Source organism: Drosophila kikkawai, chromosome 3L (genome assembly GCF_030179895.1).
Source record: "Drosophila kikkawai strain 14028-0561.14 chromosome 3L, DkikHiC1v2, whole genome shotgun sequence".
Classification (NCBI taxonomy): Eukaryota; Metazoa; Arthropoda; class Insecta; order Diptera; family Drosophilidae; genus Drosophila; species Drosophila kikkawai.
The window spans coordinates 9157594-9177927 of record NC_091730.1 but is presented as its reverse complement, the minus strand read 5'-3'; the positions used below and the strand labels follow the sequence as shown (position 1 = coordinate 9177927).

General features: G+C 42.4%; 3 protein-coding genes and 1 long non-coding RNA gene across 5 annotated transcripts in view; 2 read left to right on the top strand and 2 right to left on the bottom strand.

Moving 5' to 3' along the window:
- Nucleotides 1–836: 836 nt before the first annotated feature.
- On the bottom strand, nucleotides 837–3170 carry LOC138928602 (uncharacterized). The gene is made up of 2 exons (XR_011445006.1): nucleotides 3118–3170; nucleotides 837–1248 (listed from the first exon to the last, which is right to left on the bottom strand). It is a non-coding gene; the product is annotated as an uncharacterized lncRNA (long non-coding RNA).
- A 7743-nt stretch (nucleotides 3171–10913) lies between these two features.
- On the top strand, nucleotides 10914–11009 carry LOC121502259 (uncharacterized). The gene has a single exon (XM_041775447.2). It carries the CDS (start codon nucleotides 10914–10916, stop codon nucleotides 11007–11009), a length of 96 nt encoding a protein of 31 aa, XP_041631381.1.
- Nucleotides 11010–11917: 908 nt separating this feature from the next.
- Nucleotides 11918–13654, top strand: ImpL2 (Ecdysone-inducible gene L2). Its single transcript, XM_017163986.3, has 3 exons — nucleotides 11918–12223; nucleotides 12298–12783; nucleotides 12861–13654. The coding sequence occupies exons 1-3, from the start codon at nucleotides 11918–11920 to the stop codon at nucleotides 12873–12875; spliced, it is 807 nt and encodes a 268-aa protein (XP_017019475.1). The 3' UTR covers nucleotides 12876–13654.
- A 687-nt stretch (nucleotides 13655–14341) lies between these two features.
- The window catches only part of LOC108072722 (neurobeachin-like protein 1), a 33365-nt gene continuing 27372 nt past the window's right edge, over nucleotides 14342–20334 (bottom strand). For both annotated transcript variants that reach the window (XM_017163981.3, XM_017163982.3), the window contains 5 exons: nucleotides 19933–20284; nucleotides 19397–19871; nucleotides 19217–19331; nucleotides 15331–15508; nucleotides 14342–15183 (listed from right to left, as the gene is read on the bottom strand). In XM_017163981.3, the coding sequence (XP_017019470.1) occupies nucleotides 15018–15183; nucleotides 15331–15508; nucleotides 19217–19331; nucleotides 19397–19871; nucleotides 19933–20284 (1286 nt within the window). In that variant the 3' untranslated portion in view covers nucleotides 14342–15017. The remainder of the gene's footprint in view (nucleotides 15184–15330; nucleotides 15509–19216; nucleotides 19332–19396; nucleotides 19872–19932; nucleotides 20285–20334) is intronic.

The window sequence follows — 20334 nt, the reverse complement described above, 5'->3', positions numbered from 1 at the left end:
TTTAATTGTACAACACAAATGACTATATACTGGAGCGATCGAGCGATCGCTAGCGAATTATTATCGCGCCCGGGCAACAAGTTTCCCTAGGCAACAGATCTACCATTAATAAACCTGAAATATATGGTTTAATATATGACGGGGCCTTAGTAGATTCCTGGGAGAAGCCGCCACTTGGTCTGTGGTTCAGTTCTCCCGCCATTGATATAGGATCTGATATGCTGTTGTTGTTTATCTTTGCCGAAGAGCGCATGATACTGAGAAGAAATATGCTTTTATATGCCGAAAATCGGAATAGAGTAAACAAAATGTCCTCAAGGCGATCTCATGAAGCGTGAGAATGTTAAGAAAAATATTATGGAATTCGTAAGCTGTTTTATTTTTTGCGGGAAGTTCTGCTTTATAGATGTTTCGTCTAGATTCCAGACCTGCTCAACGGTTTTAAACAACTAATTTGCACTATGCTTTCCGCTTTTTTAACTCATTTTAAGTATTATTGTGATTTATGAAGTGTTGTGTTGTTTATGACAGTCTATGATGAAATTGGTGTAAAATGTCATGTTGACTTAGTCTCAAACGGAATCTTCTGGTTACATATAATTATAGGTTGCTGATATATAGTTAATAATAATAGGAATTTTCTAGTGACGCAGCTAAAGGTTTGTTATCAGTTAAATAGTCATTCCAAGATCATGATGATACGGCAGATACTGCAGTTGAAATCATGACCTTTTCAATTTACAACTAATCATTTCGTGTTTGGTTATATATTATAAATAAGAAGATTATTAATAACTGATTAAAAATGAATTAGATTAGGAACATCTATGTACATGTATAGTTTATATTTATTTATTCGTATAAAGTTTCTTTTCACCTTTTATAGTTTAGTTTCTTGTGCAACAATAATTATCATAGATTATATATCACCTGGGTTAATCCGATATGTAACCATAAAGAAATAACCAAGACCTGAGTCAGCTTCTTGGCTTGGCCTTTGGTGTCGCGTCAGCTGAAGTTCCAATGTTGCACTCATAGTTTCCAGTTCGAAGTCGCCTCCAATTGGAGCAGTGGCTACGTGAGCCGACGAACATCTCCACATCCACGTCCACCTTAACACCTTCCACATCCCACCTCCAGCCGAGTTTAGCTCCATTGCCACCTTCCAATCGGATCCGATCGGAGCTGATCAGAATGGTTTACATGTTCCGAGCCTGCCTGACGTTGCGCTGGTCACGCAGCCACACACTGGGACAAAATAGGGGTGGGTTTTGTTTTGAAAACCAGTATGATTTTGAAACAGTAAAGAATTTTAAGGATTTTAACTACGATTTTTAATATTATTTAGCTTAATGAAATGAAAATGAACTTATATTTTAAGTAGATATCTTTAATTAAAAAAACAACTCTCATAATAAGGAAGACAAATCTTTGCTTTTTTTATTTTACTAAATATTATATTAAAAATGTCATCGAATTTTTAAAAAGTAAAAGTATTGATCTTTACGATTCATATTTGTCTCAGTGCCTCCAAACCCTCCCACTTCCACCCCACTCTTTGCCCCCAAAGCGACTATCGTTCGATTCTGAATCGAAATCAATTCAAAAGCAATTAATAATCAGATCGCTTTTGTAATAAATTGCAATTTTAATAATAAAAAAAAAGCGCTAAGCAAAAAAGCGAGCAACGAAAAAGAATCGAAGGCAACTTTTCGCAATGAAATTAGTGCTGGCGAAGGGGATCGTGGGGCTGTCAGTGTCCCGAGGGGTGGGAGTTCAAATGCGTCACAGCTATCGCGAGAGAGCGAGCGATCTTTATTCCATTTTGCACGCAGATTTGCATATGCGATCAATAGGGGGCGGTAGGGAGAGTGTTTGGGAGCATGTGAGAGCGGAGGCTGAAGAGCTGAAGAGAGTGCGAGAAAGAGCAGCCATGGCAGCTTTGCTCTTTCGCCGCACAATCGCCGGCAGCGCTGCTCCACTCTACGTCAGTGTGTGTGTGTGTGTGTGTGTCTGCGGTTGGGGCGTCGACGCTGCGAGAGACGAGCCCCCAACGCGATGCCCCGAATGCTGTGTGGATAAACACACAGACGCAGCAGCGGCAGAGCGGCTCAATTATGCTGCACACACTAGCGTACTTAATGAACGCCTAACTGGAATATTGCGCACATTCGAGCGTATATATTCGCTCAATTCGTAAAGGCAATTAGGAGGAATCTTTAATTGGCGACCCCGTCCTCGAGCGGTGCCTCCTCTCTCCCTTTTCGGCCTCTGTGTGTGTGTGTGTACAAAAGGGGGGCTCGTTGCCCCACACACACACACGCATACATGTTTTTGCTTTCATAATTGTTTTTCAAGCTCTATTGAACTTGGAGCGTTTCGATGATGATGATGATGTGACGACGATAATGTTCGCACCGCCAAGTGGAAAACATCTCCGCACACGTCATCACGGTTCATCTCTGAAGGCTACCCTAAAAAACGAGAAGAATGGGGATAATACCCCTTAGGGGGTCTCTAATAGGGATGATATTAAATTAAATGATCATCTTTCTAGCCGATATCCTTGTTTTCATAGTTTAATAGGCATCAGGATCATCTAATTTAAAATTCTAATTTATTTGACAGCTTTTTCATAGTTTTTAAAAGGTTTAACTTTTTTTTTGTGAGTTTTAAGGATCTTCTCATAATCTTGTTTTCATATTTAATCCTGTAAATAAGTCATTAATAAAATTATTAAAAATCATTTACTTATGAAATATTTAGTTTAATGTAGTTTTTATAAAATAAACTCTAAATTTTTCTGGAGATTCAACTAATATTTTGAAGTTCATGAATCTACCATAGTAGGTTAGTAATTCTCATTCCGTAGAACCTAGAAATCTTCAAAGAAACTACTAAAATTATAATAAATTTTAAAGTACTACTTCCAGGGTATACCCATCTTCGGTTCCCCAAAGTTAACCTCATTTTCTGTTATTGTTTTCTTTTGCCAATTCATTAAAATGGAATGATTACAATTAGAACGAAACATGGAGCAGATAAGAGGCTTCTTCGGTGGGGTTAGACAGGGGCGGGTCCGGAATAATTGACAAAGAGCACGTTCGAAATACTTACTTCTATACCTCTCGTATCGGAAGCCAAATCGCAAGACTATAGGTGACTGTACAGGAAAGTAGTACTTATCTAACTGTCTCCCTGGCTGGCGGCCGCCTCTATCTATCTATAAAACCGTACAGTCATGGAGGTAAAAATTTCATTGATAATTAAGAAATGTATTCCATATCAATTTGTTTAGATTCAGCGGAAAAAAAGGTGACCATTCTTAATATCTTAAGCTTAAAAATAAACGTGATTCGATGGCGTGTTGCTATTTTTTGTTTATAGATAATTTAGCTGACTGATGTAATTCTATATAATTCAAGGAAGTCATACTTACTTATCTAGTTATGATTTATGCCTAAATCCCTTTAGTTTTAGATATAGCTGATTGATTGTTCTAATTAAACTAGAAAGAACAGTTAAGAAAGTTTATATATTGAAATTAAATCAAAATACGCAATACTATTTTGGCTTAAAAATAATTTTGCTGACTTATGTGGTTCTTAATAATAACTTACTCAATAAATTGTTGACTCTGACGTCTGGCTCTATATAATGCAAAATAAGAAAATGTAGACAATAGTTAATGCAAAATAATAAAAGGTAGACTATAGTTAATGCATTGGGCTTCAAAATAAATGGGAAATCGAAAGGTTTGCTTAAAAATATTTCAGCTGACTTTAGTGAATTCTTGTAAACGACTTCGAGAAATTAAAACTTGTGAAATTGTCTTCCAGACTTATCTTTTTATGAATGATATTTCAGATATATTTTTGATTTTATTAAACTCAATATATAATACTTGTTAAACTGCTGAAAAAGTAATCCGTTTGTTTAATAATAATTCTGCTGACTTTAGTAGTTCCCAGTTAATCGATTTCCAAAGCATGAATTTTGATTTCGAATGATTTTCCTAGGTCTGGTCTGATTTTCCTGAGGTGAGCCAACCTCGTTTCGTATTTAAATATTTGATTTTAACACTTTGGCGGTGACTCACCAAATTCTCTTTGGGTGGCATGCTCACACACAGATACTCCACAATCATTCACACAGATGCACCTCAGGGTTACGCTCTGAATTTTGGGTTTACCTTTCAGCAAAGAGTGAAGAGTGCACCCAAGGCAGAGAGGCTTGAATGAATGGCTGATGCAATCGGAACGCAAATTGGGAGAGACACTCCGACACAGACAGACCTCTCTTTGGGTGTCCGATCAACGTGTTGCACAACACACGCACACGCACACACACAGACACAACAAAAGGTACGGCGGAGGTAACTGGAGACCCAAAAAGAAACGAAAACCACACACACACACACACGTGTAAGCGAAGAAGAATGCCGGGGAGTCGGATTACCCCGGGGAGAGCCCAAGGCGCACATAATCGCATAAATCATTGCCGGTTAATTGATAAATTACAATTACCCCGGCATACTTGTCGTCTCCTGAATATGCGATGAGGAAGTCACAATTCCGCTTCCAATACCCATTTCCATTTCCATTCCAATTCCAATTCCGATTCCGTCGTCACCTTCGCCGATAAGTAGCAGCTCCCAGAGATTTTTAGTTGTCAGTACTTTTCTGTTTCGAAGCGGCTTCACCCCCCACCCCTCGAAGCAATTAGTGATAATTGCATTTCATTCGGATTTGTCGTGAAAATTTTCCACATTTTACACAAAAAGCCAAAGAAACATGATACTTGTGTGGTTTCGAAAAATTTTCCATTCCATTTGTTCGTTATGCTCAGAGTACATTATACTTATACACACTCTCTATATGGAATGTGCGTTCCGATCTCGTTATTATTTTTATATGTACATATGTATGTTGAGGAGCGAGAATCGGGGGGCATTACATTCCCAAGAGAGTGGAATGATTGGAGGCTTATCAAAGACTTTGGGGGCCTCACTCAGTTCAAGTTTACTTTGAAGGGTCAAGCGATTTGAATTGACTTGGCTGTGATTCACTTTTGGGTAAAGAACCCACCGAGAATACTTCTGGGAACCCAAGGATTATCAGCTTTAAGAAGCTTATGGTTTTAGGTAAAGCCCAAAAGATAGCTCTCTATAGAGGGGTTTTTCTCTATCCACCTTACGGGGAATCATTTGCACCTGACACCTGGTGACCCGGTGGCCCTGTAATGTGTCCTTCAGGGATTCCAATTCCCTGAACTGACCTTTCATCTGTGCCGGTGTCAAGGCGACACGAGCTCGCTCTCGTTCAAGATCGGGTTTGGTGAAGCCTAAAGAAGTCAAAAGAAGTGGTTAACTGTTGCTAGGCGGCTAAAACCCGGCTCTATCAGCAGGCAGCAAAAAGTAGGCGAGGTGTGCTGGTAGGGGACAGAGGAAACACTGTGAAAACGGCACAGAATTTGTGGCATGAACATGAATTTTCTCACGTCGTCACCAGCGTTCCACTGGCTGATACAGTCGCACTACCACCACAGGCACAACCTGCAATTCAATGAATGCATCTGTAAATGTATCTGTATCTGGCCGACTGGTCTTGGCTCGCCAGTTGCATGTTGCACTATCTTTTCCCCGAACTCTCGCTCTGTCTCTCTCTGCGTCTCCGACTTTGATTCCGACTTCGACTCCGTCTCCGTCTCCTACTCCTGCTCTATCCGTCTGTCCGCCTGTACCGTCGTCCGACTTTGAATGAGCCGTTACCCCTACCTCCTGGCACAACTGTGCACTGGGAGAAATACAAAATAAGTTAAAATTTTTATAATAAAATGTAGCTTTTCAAGAAACCTAGATACTAGTTAGTGGCTGCAATTATATAATTATAGTCTATAGTAGCAACTTCTTTACTCTTTAAGATACGATTACTTTTGTTCTTTGAATGTACTTATAATTCTCAAGTACTTTTTTTGTGAGAGAGATATTTAGTAACGCTTTGTAAAGGTTCAGTTTCTTTAGTTTCGAAAGTGATCTTTTAGTAAGAAATATCTTTTAGGCCCTTTCATCAGCTTATTTCGTAAAAGATTCGGAATTTCTTTCATCTAAAACTACTCCTAATTTTTTCCCTGTGTACCCCTACCCTCGTCGAGTGGTTCCGGTGCTGTATTATTGTATCTGTGGCTCTGGAGGTGTTGCTATCGCTGGCACGACGTTAATTAGCAGAAAAGTGCAAACGATGCGGGCCGGCCGGCCGAGTGGTGGTGTGATGCAGAGGCAGATGCAGATGCAGATGCATGCGGTGCGGTGCAGTCCAGAGCGGTGGAGTGGTGCCAGTCCGAGGAGATTTACCCATTACCCATTACCCATTACCCATTAGCGGAAGCGGGACAATTTGGTTTGCCCATGCACAATATGCACGAGTCTCCATCTCCGATCGTCCGCTCTGTCATGATGCAATAATTTGTGCCATCAACCCGCCGAACAATCGTACGATTTTCAGTCACTTCAGAGACATTCATAGCCAGTATGTATGGAAAAGAGTGACGGGGCACCTCACCTCGACCTCTTGTTCCCTCCCCGTGCTATGTGTGTGTGTGTGTGTGTCCGCGGTGAAAACCAGCCACGATCGTTTCTAGGAAATGGAACCTATAAATCTACGCTTCGCACGAAAGACTTCGATGACAATGCCGCTGGGCCATCCACCTGAGAGATCGAATGGGCGTTGATAATCGGAGTTGGGAGAATGGTTATATTGGTGCCGGCCGGTGGCGATCTCCCATGTCGCCATTGATGGCCACATGAATATGTATGCCAAGCGAAGCTAAGACGGTTCCGATTCCGATCCAAGATGATCTCATTTCGAAAGGCCAACGGATAACACTTGGAAAAAGAAAGGGGTGATTTCTATAGTTAAAAAGATTTTCTTTTTAAAAATCCATATCCCATATTCAGCGAGTAATCAATACTTCTCCTTAAATACTTTTTGTAACTGATCACAGAGGAATAGTGTACAGACCCTGTTTTGTAATTAAAGTTCTTATAATTCCCAAGTTATTTTTTTTAGAAGAAACGAGTTAATATGAATAACGTAAAATATAAATCTATTTCCTTTCTTGATTCAGTCAATCTCATTCCGAAATTCCCTTCTCCATGAAGTCTTTTGGTTTCTTTCCAAAAACCTCCTGTAATTCCCAAGTGGCTTTTCAGCACAACTAATATTTCCTTAAACTTGATTGAATTAACCCTTCCGAACTGCTGATCAAGCTCCAATTTGGTTGGGGGTTCAAAGACTACGGATGCAATCTGTGTGCGGTCATCTAGGAAGTGCAACCCCTGACCGCGTCACAACTGGCGAATGTTACGTGAGGGGATCGGATCGGATCGCTGGCCTGTCGACGTCTCCTATCGTCTCTATTATAGAAAGTGCTCCCCGAGTCGCATCAAAAGGCCATTTCAATTCAGTGCCCCTTACGTCAGCGTTACGATACTCTGGTATATCGTTCGTTGCCAGCGCTTTGAGGTGTGCCGGCCAAGGCTGACGAGGAGGAGCTGGCTGGCGGTGGTGTCCCGGGGGAATGGAGAAGCTGAGATAGCAGCAGGAGCGGGATAGCGGCAAGGAGGAGGCATCGGCACGAGACACAATTTCAAGCACCTGCAAGATTTTTTTTCTCTCAATTGAATTTCGCTTTGTGGCTGCAAACGATGCCGCTGCCAAGTGTTTCCACCGAGGGGTGGACCGAGGGCGGAACGCGGGGACCAGTCTGCTGCGGTCGGACTCGGACGATTTGTGTAACGTGCAATAAATAAATTACTTGTAGAATTGAATCTAGTTGTCGCCGTCGATGTGGCTTGTCGATAAAGCGAAGAAAGAAAACTAGTCGCGGTGCCCCTCAGTTGCCTGCCTGCCTGCACCTAGAGAAAAGGAGTACTCTCTAAAGGAGAGAAAATTAATTTTAATTTTGAAAAATTTCAAAAACCAAGAATTTTTTTCTTAATTTAAAATTAAAGTCAGAATAATTGAGACTTAAGTGGTTTCATTTTAGAATCTTAAATAATCCCAAAGGTCCCGTCTAAAGTGCGAATTTCTGCGATCTTCTAAGCTCTTTGTAATTCCCAAGTTATTTCTCCGAGTTTGTCACGAACAGAATTGTTCATATTGATGTTATCGAAAAAATCAGACTAGAAGCAAATATATTTAATCCAAGAAAATAATATATTTTAATGATCAGCTTTGGAGATATTTTTTCCTATTTTTCTAAGTGTAGCTCTTCCCGTCTCCCCCTTATTAACCGCCCCTGTCTATCCCCCCCTCCCCTTGACCGCAAAGTGGCTGCCGCCCGGCAACAGCGCGGAAAGCGAACACGCGATGTGGCTGCCAGTCTGTCTGCCATTTTGGCTGCACCTCCTGCCCTCCGGCTCCGCCAAGTTCCCGGTTTCAAGCTCCCGGCCGGCAATGCCAGCTCAGACTAGTTTTGACGACACCCCTCTCGACGCCTCTGACACCGCAAAACCACCCCCCTCCACACACACACACAACATACACTCGCATTTACTGGCAGGCAATCATAATGCACTTGGAGAAATTAGGGGGAGACCAATCTGGTTAAGAATAGTCTAGAACGAATGCTTAAAAGCAACTTAAGGAAGCAAAATACAATTTATAAAAAATATAAAGTAACATGGAAAACTCCCACTGAGTTCTCGAAGGGTGTGGGAAAGACACTTTTAAAGTTCAAATAAATAAATATTTTAATGGTACCCTCCTAAAATTTTAAATATTTTAATAGTCCTGCCTAGAGTGAGTTCTTCAGTGGTCTTAGTCTTTTATAATTCCAATTTATTTCTTTACATTTCTGATACTCAAGTTAAAACCCACTTAAGATAGAAATCGCTTTCACATTTAACTTCTCTGAATTGCCATCAATTGTTTCTCCCACTGTAATTTGTGGTATCGCACCAGTCCCTCCTCCACGCCCTCTCCTCCCCTTGACCAACCATCCAACCAACGATCGCCGCAGACAAACTGGCACTCACACTTGATTGCAATGAGGCGATCGGACGGACGGACAGATCAGATGGAAAGACAGACACCGGGCTCGGAATCGGACTCAGACTCGGTCGCGGCTAATGGAACCTTGCACCATGCCAGGGACCCGCGTCTCTGCGTCCCTGAAGCCCCAAAGACCCCCAAGACTCCAAGTCAAAGAGACTGGGGCGCAGAAGAAGTGGTCTGATCTCAGCCAGACATTTGAATTCTGCTTACACTGTCAACCGGCTGTGGAGTCGAGTTATGGATCCTGCCGGTGGTTATTAAATTGGCTGATTGGTTATGGGTATAAAAATCCAGTATTTATAAAAATGAAACCTCAAAAAACGAAAAAAAATAACAATAATTAAAACCGTTGAGATTTGTGAAATGAAATCAGCAGATCAAATTTATGATACAGTCAGGTTTCAGTAAGGGAAACTTGGCTTAAAGAGAGGTTCTATATGATCATAAGCTTAATACAAGATTTCTAGAAATAGAATTAAAATTAAGAATATTTATTTACATTAAATCAAGGAAACCTTAATAAAAATGTCTCTAAAATATGGCTAAAAAATCAAAAGACTTTAGAAAGTGGTATTGGATACATTGATTCCTGGGAGATAATTATAAAATAAAACAAAATTATAACTATAAAGCTCAGGGTTTCTTGAAAATATATTCATACATAAAGATTTAAGGATCTGAAGAGTTATTAGCTTATTATTTTCACAATCTTATAAAGAAGTTTAGAGATCCCTGGACCAGAAAATGGTATAATAAGACTAAAAGGTTATAAAAATAAATAAAAATTTCATATTATCAAAAGTAATAGTAGTTTTTGAGCAATTTTTCAAAACTACAACCATAGGCTCAAGTTTGTAGAGATTTTCCTGACCCAGAAATGTCTCTAAAGAGTGCCTTCAGTGGCGAGTGATAGGTTCCCTGCTCAAGGAGTCTACACTGTCCATATATCCACTGCAATTAAGCAAACGAAAGCCAGGGCAACATAACACGAATCCCCTTGGCCGGTAATATCCAATTTTGTTCCGGACTGTCCCGGTGCGGCGGTAGCACAAAGAATTACGAGACGAGAAACGAAGTAATTGAATTCTGGTCGCTTGTCACCCGTGGCCAGGGCGGGGAAGGGGCTGGGCTGGCCGAGGGGGAAGAGTCGGAGAGAGGATCGAAGACTGAAGAAAGAGGCACAGCGCAGCACAGCACACCACCCAGAGAGAGGGAGAGGTTGAGTGAGAGAGAGATCGACAGCGGCAGCGGCAGCGATCTGCGCCTGTGTTAGTGCCGGGCGTCGCATATAAATGGAAGAGCGCAGCGGTGGCCGAGTCAGTTTACAGCACAGTTTCCAGCTGTTGAACACAACTTTTTCAGATCAGAAAAAAAATCGTTCCAAACCGATCCACACCGATCCTCGCTTACGTGAACACGAACACAGCAGCCACCAACCACAGACCGCGATCGCAGCTTAAACACCGCACCTTGACTCGAGTGTAATGTCGATGAACCGTGCGTATTCAAACGAGTGTCGCGCCAACAACCAGACCAAGTCCAAGTCCACATCCAAATCCAAAACCACGAGAGATCTCTGATTCCTGCCGAGACTCTCTGCTAAATGTGCCAAAGCCGTCAACTGGACATACGCTACGCCTTAAAGTCGCTCTGAAATTGCTATTCAGCACGCTCCCAGCTCCCCAGCTCCGTAACCCCAACGTTCCAGGACGTCCACCACTGACCACCAGCAAGCTCCTCCTTCGATCACAGCTCTACAGCTCTCGCAGGCCAAAAGCAGCAGCAGCAGCAGCAGCCAAGATTCCGCCAAAAACACTGTGCTGCCCAGTTACCAAGACGGCATCCAGCGCCGGACCTATGTCAGTGCTAAGCCAAATTCTCCAGAACTTCAACCAGAAAGCCCAGACCAGGAGCCACCACAACATAGAGCTGATAAATTCGTTCATAACATAACGACAAGCCAGCCGCCGCCGATAGCAAGCGATCCAAAGTTATCCAAAGTTAGGGAGAAATTTGCAAACATTTTTTACCGGAAGAGCAGAAAAAAGAAATCAAATCAAGAGGTGAGTTTGGGGTCTGGGGAGGGATGACCCATTTGGGGGAATTCGTGGAAATATAACCGGTAGAAAATCCCCATAACGTTGAAGGGCAAACCGAAGTCGATGTCAAAGTCTGATGCAATATTCGCCAGCGATTGGCGAATCTACATAATATACCCTCGAAACTATTTGAATAATTAATCGGTCACGCAGTTTGTCCGGTCTAGACTCTAGACCCATTATAATACATACACCGCAGATCAAGGGCCCCCATATTTGTGGCGTGGGTGAATCGAGTCCGAGATCCCAAGAAATTGACGTCACAGCGGTGTCATTCCGATTTCGATTTCACGTTTTTTTTATTTGAATAATTATCTTAAGTCTTCTGTCTTGTGATGCTGCCCACGCTAGATTCCTCTTATATCATTCTTATATTCATTCTTCTGGCGTCGTGGCATTGTGAAATTCGTGAATGAGAGCGAATAAACGAGGGCTCTGCTCGGGTCGAGATAGAGGTGTCTGGGTACGAAGGATTCCTCTTCGGATATTCCCCCAATTTCGCAAGTGTTAGTAATCTTCTAGAGCTCGCCAGCGAGTGAAGGTCTCCGCTTATCGGGAACGGGACGGGAGATAGTCTCACATAGAGAGACCTCCCCGTGATTTATAGCTACGCCGGGGGCATAAGTGATGAGTGATAAGTAAACATGACTGGGCGAAAAGCCGTGACTATAAAGTTTATTAACCTATATTAGGAGTCGTATGACTCGTGCTCGCTGAACTTTGCACTCATTTCCGATCCTCTGATCTTTGGTTTTCCAGAAAATGAATTTACATGTGTGCGCCTTAGCGCTGCTGCTGTTCGGCAGCATCGCGAGTGTCCGCGGCAGGGCCGTGGACATTGTGGACGATAGCAACGATGTGGACAACTCCATTGAGACGGAAGCGGAGCCGGCGCAGGAGGAGAAGCCCCGCAATCGAGCCTTCGATGCCGATTGGCTCAAGTTCACCAAGACGCCGCCCACGAAGATGCTGCAGGCGGAGGGAGCCACCGTTGAGATTGTGTGCGAGATGATGGGCTCCCAGGTGCCCAGCATTCAGTGGGTTGTGGGTCATCTGCCACGCTCGGAGGTAAGTCTATCGAAAGTCCTTGACTCCTCTAGGATTCCCCTGATTTTCCCCCTTTTTCTCTTTGTTTTTATTAGCTTGAAGACCTGGACTCCAATCAGCTGTCCGAGGATGCACCCAGCGCCATTGTTCGCGTGCGTTCTGTGCATATCATCGATCATCCTTTGAGCGAAGCCCGCACCTACACCTGCGTGGGACGCTCTGGCTCCAAGACCATCTATGCCAGCACTGTGGTGCATCCGCCTCGCTCCTCGAGGCATGTGGCGGAGAAGACTTACCCGGGTGCCCAGAAGCCGCGCATCACCTACACGGAGAAGACGCATCTGGATCTGATGGGCTCTAATATCCTGTTGCCCTGCCAGGCGCATGCTGTTCCCAGAGCCGAGGTCACTTGGTTCAACAATGAGAACAAGGAGATTGTGGCAGGACACCGCTTCAAGGTTCTGTCCACGGGCCAGCTGATGATTGCTGACATCAAGTGGGAGGATATGGGCAACTACAAGTGCGTGGCCCGCAATGCTGTGGGCTTCGATACCGCCGATACCTTCGTGTATCCCGTACTTGTAAGTATTCTGAGAAAGAATTTAAATCTTTACACAACTAACTCCTGGTTCTTCCTTTTGTTTTCTTATCCTTGCAGAAGGAGCAAGACTAAAGAACCCACCACAAACCACAGAAAAAGGCTATTGGATTGACGACGGGAAATATTCATCTAGTTAGTTAGATAGATCAAATGCCTTCGAAGATGCGCGGAAAGGAAAAGAAAAGAAAATATGCTTAGAAAAAATCACAAAAAAAAATTAAAGGATGATGGTAATTGAGAGCGAGAAGGGTCATACGATTTACAATTATGTACAATTTAGACTTAAGCTCCATTTAGTTGGTAATCCAGGTAATTAATTAACCGTATCTAATGCCGGCTTAGACACTAAACTTTCGTAATCTTAACCTCGAATAGCAGTCAACACACGTATCGCGTTCGAATTATCTCTACTTTATATGGTTTCTTCTTCAATTATAGTTTTAACCTTAAGTAGCAATTGATTGTTCCTAGCGATTCAGGCGAGCTCTAGTTAACGTATTTAAACCAATTGGCCGTTTTACTTAAGCAAGCGAAGCACTTGTAACCAAACTCGAACCACAACACACACACTCAATCAATCAATCAGTCAATCACCCAATTCGTATTTTATATTTATTTGCACCCCCCAATCATTTCTACAATTAATTTATTGATCCACCAAAAAACAAAAAATTCATCAAAGGCATCGCAACCCCCCATCCAGAATCACGGAGAAGTATTCAAGGAATTAATCAGTTTCATAAGCGCTACCCCCCTCGTATGTTTTACATTCTTAAGTAAGCTAATCGAACTGACATATGGTTTTCTTTAGTTCTTAATCATTATACTTTGAATAAATATAAGAAAAGTAAGATGGAAAGAGAGTTGCTTATTGGGGGAATGAAAATATCGTTTACTGTGTCTTCACATCACTTTATTATATGGGGTTTTTTAAGATCTACAAACTACGGATAGTCACATTATCTACATAAACTCGTACAGTTACGTACATTGAACGGCGAAAACATTTTACGATAAATACGTTACGATCTTAACAACAAATAACGAACGTACACAGATGATACATAGTCTAATATATTGCTGGTGAGTAAGATATTGATATTGATAGTTACGTTTTGAAAAAAGAGATTGGAGTGTGCGCTGTGTGTGCAAAGCGAGGTTCCTCTACATCTGGAGTAGTCAAAAAATATATGTATCATCAATTCACCATTTGATATTGTCGCTTGTCTTTGGAAATTCAGAAGACTGGGAAATGGGCATTTTCGGAAGAATTCTTCTTGTGGACGGACTCTAATCTTGAGGTGTTAATACTTTCAATTGGAAATGAGTTGGGACACCACCATGTTATCCAACGATTGTGTGTCTGCGCACTTAATGGGACAAAGATCTCTGGGCTCTATTTTTGGTTGTGTCTGCAGGCAACAGGAGGAGGAGCAGACGGAGATGGAGGTGGCGGTGGCAACGAAAGTGTTTCTCTTGATTACTCTTGAGCAGCTGGATGCCGTCGAGATCCGCCAGATCTCACGTTGCCGTTGGCATTTCGTGCCATCTCTAAGCGCCTTGCCGCTGTTGCCGGGCAGACTTTTTTTCGTCTTGGCTGCTTTTTTGTGGTTTTTTTTTCGGTTTTTTTTATGTTTGGGCCAATTTGAAAGTCGCTCGTGAGTCAGTGAGCAGTGCGTCGGCAACCAGTTTGCACCGCCACGCTCCGTTTCCGTCTCCAAGCCCCAACCAAGAGATATCTCCTCGCGCTGCCTCGCTTGATTGATGATTTATATTATTTAGATGTTTGTCAATCAAACACAAGTGTGCCATCCATCTTTAAGAACCAAGGACTCCTCCTCCTCCTCCTCCATCATGCCAGGTGTATCACGGTTGTCAGGGAAATACTGCTCAGTTGGCAATGAAAATTCTGGGAATGCAATCGTTTTGGAGTGCTCAGGGAATATCTCTCTATATAGACACACATTGTCACAAGACTTTCGGGGAAATATACATAAGTTGGTCAAAGGCTTTGCTTTTGGCACGTCACGTAGTGTGGGAAACAAGACAAGAAACGAAGAAAAAAAAATAATATAAAGCATATAAATCATGACAAATCACAAGACATAAATTAAATCTAGCAGAGGGGATGAGACTACGCGGGACTACTTAGGTTAGGGAGTAGTGACTTAATTTTGGGGTTTAAAATTCGGAAAGTCCAGCTCCTGAACTCGTCTAAACATTGAGCACGGAATGCTTCTTGTTGCCGCCGGATGGCAGCTGCACGGCGATGACCGCCAGACGACCGTCCCGGAGTGGCGCCAGGATGTGGGTGTTGCCCGGCGTCACCACCACCGTCTGGATGGGCACGTGCAGCGGAATGTCAAAAACGGGCTTCAGCCTGCCGAAAAGGGAAATGTTTTATGAATTATATTAAAACTGTAATGTTTTATGAATTCAATTAAAATATTATTTTTTTATGAATTAAATTAATATATTAATGTTTTATAAATAAAATAAAAATATTAATATTAAGTGGTAAACTCACCCGTGTAACCTGCTCATGGTTATATCGCCGGCATCATCGGCCACCACCAGGTAGTCCGAGGCACTGGCCAAACCCGTGACCCGGCCGGACACATACTTGGAGCCCAGACTGCAGCCATTAATGCTATAAACATGCACCGAATGCGAGGTATCATCCAAGGCGCTGAAGGCAATGTGACCTAGGGATAAGGGGGAGAGAAACAGAGAGAAAGCATAGCTCATAAGTAGTACTCTTTTGGCATTTTGGAGACCCATCGCTAGACATCGCCAGAATGTGGGGCAGCCTGATCTACGCAGTGGAAATGCCCGAGCTAATAGACGAGGTCCGGCCCACTCGCCACGCCATGCCACGCCACTGATAACCTGACATCGCCGAAGAGATTATCACACATGGCGACATACTATATGCTCCCTCTACGCCGTCGAGCAATGCGTAGTAGTTGCTCCAATCTACAAAGAGAGATCTCTATCTGTATCTGTATCTGTATCTGTCTCTGTATGCCAATGCCACCCAGCGAAACTCGTTCTCCAATGGATTCTCCGCTTCTCTGATTCTTTTTCGACAGAAGGAAGACCCACTAAATACTGTAGATTGGATCTGAATGAACTTCCGAATGTGACCCGGCCGCTTCAGATATAACTAGTTGGAACCGTGTCTGGTTGGTTTTGGCCAACCAACGAAGTTCATTCAGTAAAAAAATTGAAGAAAAAAATCCCCCAGACACACACACACACTCTTTCTTGATCTTTTTATTGGGGTCTTTCTACTACAACTATTTCATAAAAAAAAATTGTATGCGCTGCGTCTTTGAGAAATCAAAAAAGTGAATGAAACGCTGGCGAGGAAGGGGTGTGGCTAGAGGGGATTCATGATGATGAAGATGAGTGTGTATGGTGGCGATGTGTCGTGTGACTCTGTGTGACGCGATTCGTTCGCGGGGCTCGTTCGCCACTGATTTGATTCCATTAACGACGCTGCTGGGTTAATGCCAGAGAACCGATGTCTCCGCGTCGGAATATTCGAATATATGTGAGTATGTGTGCTGCGAACTGATAGTCAGTCAATGGATGCCACCGGACACTGCTCCGGAGCGGCATCGGTGGGGTCTATGTAATTGATTGGAGCTGTGAGCTCAGAGCTCCAGCAAAGAACGCAATTAAGTGCCCCGTCCTGCCCTGCGAATCAGTTCGATTTTGAATATTTCTGAACCAATCACTGCCGGATGTAGCGAATTTATAATCAGAATGAATATTTATTCCCTCGATAAGCAGCCGGCCGGCTGCACTTGCTCGCTTATGCACACACACGGGCTTCGGGTCTCCTGGAAGTGAGTCTCATGTGAAGGGGGTCGGTCTTGAATTCAAAAGTCCAAGCTGATTGCCAGAAAATCGAGTGGCTTGGAATCTATATGGCTGAATATATTTCAAGAACTCGATATGCAAGCGCTGGCGCCATCGATTGACGTATTTCCATGCCAAACGAAATGCAAAGTAAACGAAAATCGAGCCTTATTTACCGCCATTATCATTATCACATGCCAAATATTGTATAACAAATAAGAACGAAAGTCAAAATGTAAGCCGAAAAAAAATTCTTTTGAATTTTAAAGAACGTAGTTTTATACGGCGTTGGCTTTCAATCAGGAGTATTTTCATGTTTAAGTGGGTTTTATTGGTTGAATTTGAACACCTTTTACAGTGTGTTCTAATTTATAAAGGTGCTGATGAATAATATAGAATTCACAGGTCCTTTGGATATATTTTACTTTAAGAATTTGCTTGATTTATTTAATCAAATAAAAGCCTAGCTAATAAATAAAACTTCTCTCGTAGTTAGAGGGTTTTTTTCCTATGATTTCGCTTTATTTATTTCTCTCATTCGCTATTACTTGTACATTGCAGGCAAATCTTGAAAGAGAGAGCGAGAGAGGTAGGGCAAACACAAATGTGAAGAGAGCGAAATCTCCTTTTGAACTTAAAAAAGGGAATAGAGTTGAATAGGGATTGTTTTTTTTATAAAATATATGTATATAAAAATATTAAATAATTCATATAAACATAATTTTAAAATAATATTCAATTTAACTATTCATTATCTAAATATCTCCAAGGTCATATAGTACCACTAAATGGTTCCACAACACATTTTCATAAAATTCACAGCTTTATACATATTTAACCATCAACCTAATAGTAAAAATATTCATTCACATTCACGCTTCTTTCCAATTTCCAAGAATGTTTCCAAGAATGTTTTCTTAATAACATGTATTCATTTCCCACTCGCATTTCTCTTGACTTCATCAGAATTTATAAACAATAAATGCCAACCCACAGTCATAAAAATATTTGATTAATCAGAACCACTTAAGAATTTTTTCGTTACTATATGCTAATCTTTGAGTGCTTTTATGGAAGCATTTTCACGAATCAGCGTCTGCTTAGAGCCTAATAACTAAGTAATAGTGTGTTAATTAAGGCCAATTAGTATTTGTCAACGAATAATCGTAAATATATTGACACAGGTCGCAATGGCGAGTCTACGTTATCAGGCACGTACCGTCGATGATAGTTTTTTTGGCTAAAAAAGAAAGCCAAGTGCGCTAACAGCCAGCCAGTTGCTATGAGGAACGAGGGGAAATGCCCAGAGTCACAAATTTAATGTTTGCCAAAGCTGACAGCTGGTGACAAATTTGTAACCTTGCTTGGGGTTCGCTGGTATACTTAACGATGCTTTGCTTTAATTTGGATTAATGCCCCTTTGTCGCTGCCTCTCGACTGCAACTGGCGCGATAAGATACGGCTGCATGGGCCAAAGTCGGACATCGTCCGAGGCGGAGAAGGAGGAGGAGTATCTACGACGACGACGCACATGGCCACGCCATCACGTGATTCTCATCGTCGCCTCACTTATGTGGCAATTGCCGATAGTCAGGGCATGATTAAATTGTTTGATTGCCTTGCCGCTCTTCAAACATAATGGGACAACTACGTGCCGCGGGAGTAGCACGTGAGGGCAGCTCCTCCTCCTACGGCTACATTCCCCTCCGCAGATTAGGGGCATTGGGAGAGTGTGGGTTGTGGGACAGGAAGGAGTGAGTCGTCGGCCGGCTGTACGAGATTATCGGGCCACAGGTGGCGATATGTTGTCACCCCAAAAAAAAAAAAAAACTAGCCACTTAATGAGTCAGACCGACAAAATTCCATTTCGACCATTGACAAGGTTTATAAAGGTAATATATCATTATGTTTCTTGGGGGGATTTTCAGGAGGAGCAGGTGAAGGTAAAACTATAGCCAAAGTTTGCGGTGCAAATTAATTAGTTTGGTAACTAATTTAGGTTTGAATTAAGACCAGTCAAGATTCATTTGTTTAATAATGTACAAAATATTTGTATACCCAAGCAGGGTGTTATAATTTTAGTTAGATGTCTGCGAATTAGTGAAGGAGCTATTTCCGACCCTATAAAGTGCATATATTCTTGATCAGCACCAACAGGGAAGTTTTTCTAGCTATTTAGATGTATAAACATTTTCAAAACTAACACAGAAAAGCTTTCAGAATAAAAATTAATGCACTTATGGCTTATTTATGATCGATTTTTGATTCGGTTTTCCAAAATTCGCTGCATTTTATGTTTTTACTTCAAAAAAAAAAAATATATATATATATTATATATTTTACAAGCTAAATAAATTACTTATTAATTCAAGTAAACCCCCAATTAAATTCTTAAAATTTATAGAGATATTTTAAACTTCAACTGAAAGACAATGAAATTACCCACAGCCTCAAAAAAATGTAGCATACTTTAAAGCTGCCAAGACAATGACTCTCAAACTGTTCACTAGAAATTAAAATACAATAAATAAAACCTCTAAACTCACCGTGATAGGAAACAGTAACAAAGGATATTTGCACACAGGACTCGGTGCAGCCAATGGGCTTGAGTGTCCTCACAAACTGACCCTCCTGCAGCGTGTACACATTCACAGTGCCATCCTGAAAAGCCCAAGAATCAAAGATAAGTTTACATAACCCCCAGAAAATGAATTATAAATCCTTACCAGCGAGCCAGAGACCACCAGATCCAGCTCCGTGTAGATGGCCACACTGGAGATGGCATTGTCGTGGCCATAAAGCACGGTCCTTGGCTTGGGTGAGTAGCTGTTCTGTGTGTTTAGCTGCGTGATGGCCTGCAGATGCGACTGCCCTGTGAGCGCATGCACGGGGATGTTGCTGGTGGAGCCACCACCACCACCGCCACCCTGCTGATTCGCCTGAATGCTCCACACTATACAAGTGCAGTCCCTCGAACCCGTCACCAAATACGAGCCACAGTTGTCAAGGGCTATGCAGGTGATGATGTCCAAGTGGCGGGTCACCGAGGCCACGGCCTTGCCCTTGTTGAGATTGTAAACCCTCAGAGAGTTATCCCAAATGCCACCGGCATACAGGAGCTTGCCATCCGTGCTTACGGCAAAGAGCTGTGAGTGCGGCGGCTGTGAGGCGTGGAAGGGTCCAAAGATGCGCTTGCGGTTCCTGGAAAGAAGCTCATAAAGTTAAGAGTTTTGCAATATATGTAGCTTAAGTATAAACTTACTTGAGATTGGCCGTGGTAGCATCAATTTCCAGCAAGAAACCCTGATCCTTATCGAAGGACAGCCAGGAATTGCAGCCCAATATGGTGGATTTGGATATACTGACTAGAACATCGGGACTTAGCTGCAGGAAGGATCTCGGAGGACTGCGTGGAGGACTGAGGTACACAATGGGATCCTTGGGCGTGGACAATTCGCAGTAATACTGCACCACTTTGTCCAAAAACTGGGTGAGATCCGGTCGCCGAAGCTCGGCACGAACCAGCTTTAAGGCAGTCTCATCCTGGGTGAGGCGTCGAGGATGCGGTTCCCTTAGCAATTGGGAGGGCACCTGGCCAAAGTTGTTAATCATGCCTACAAAAAAATATGTGAAATTTGGAGGGAAGGGTAGGAGAAACCCCTGA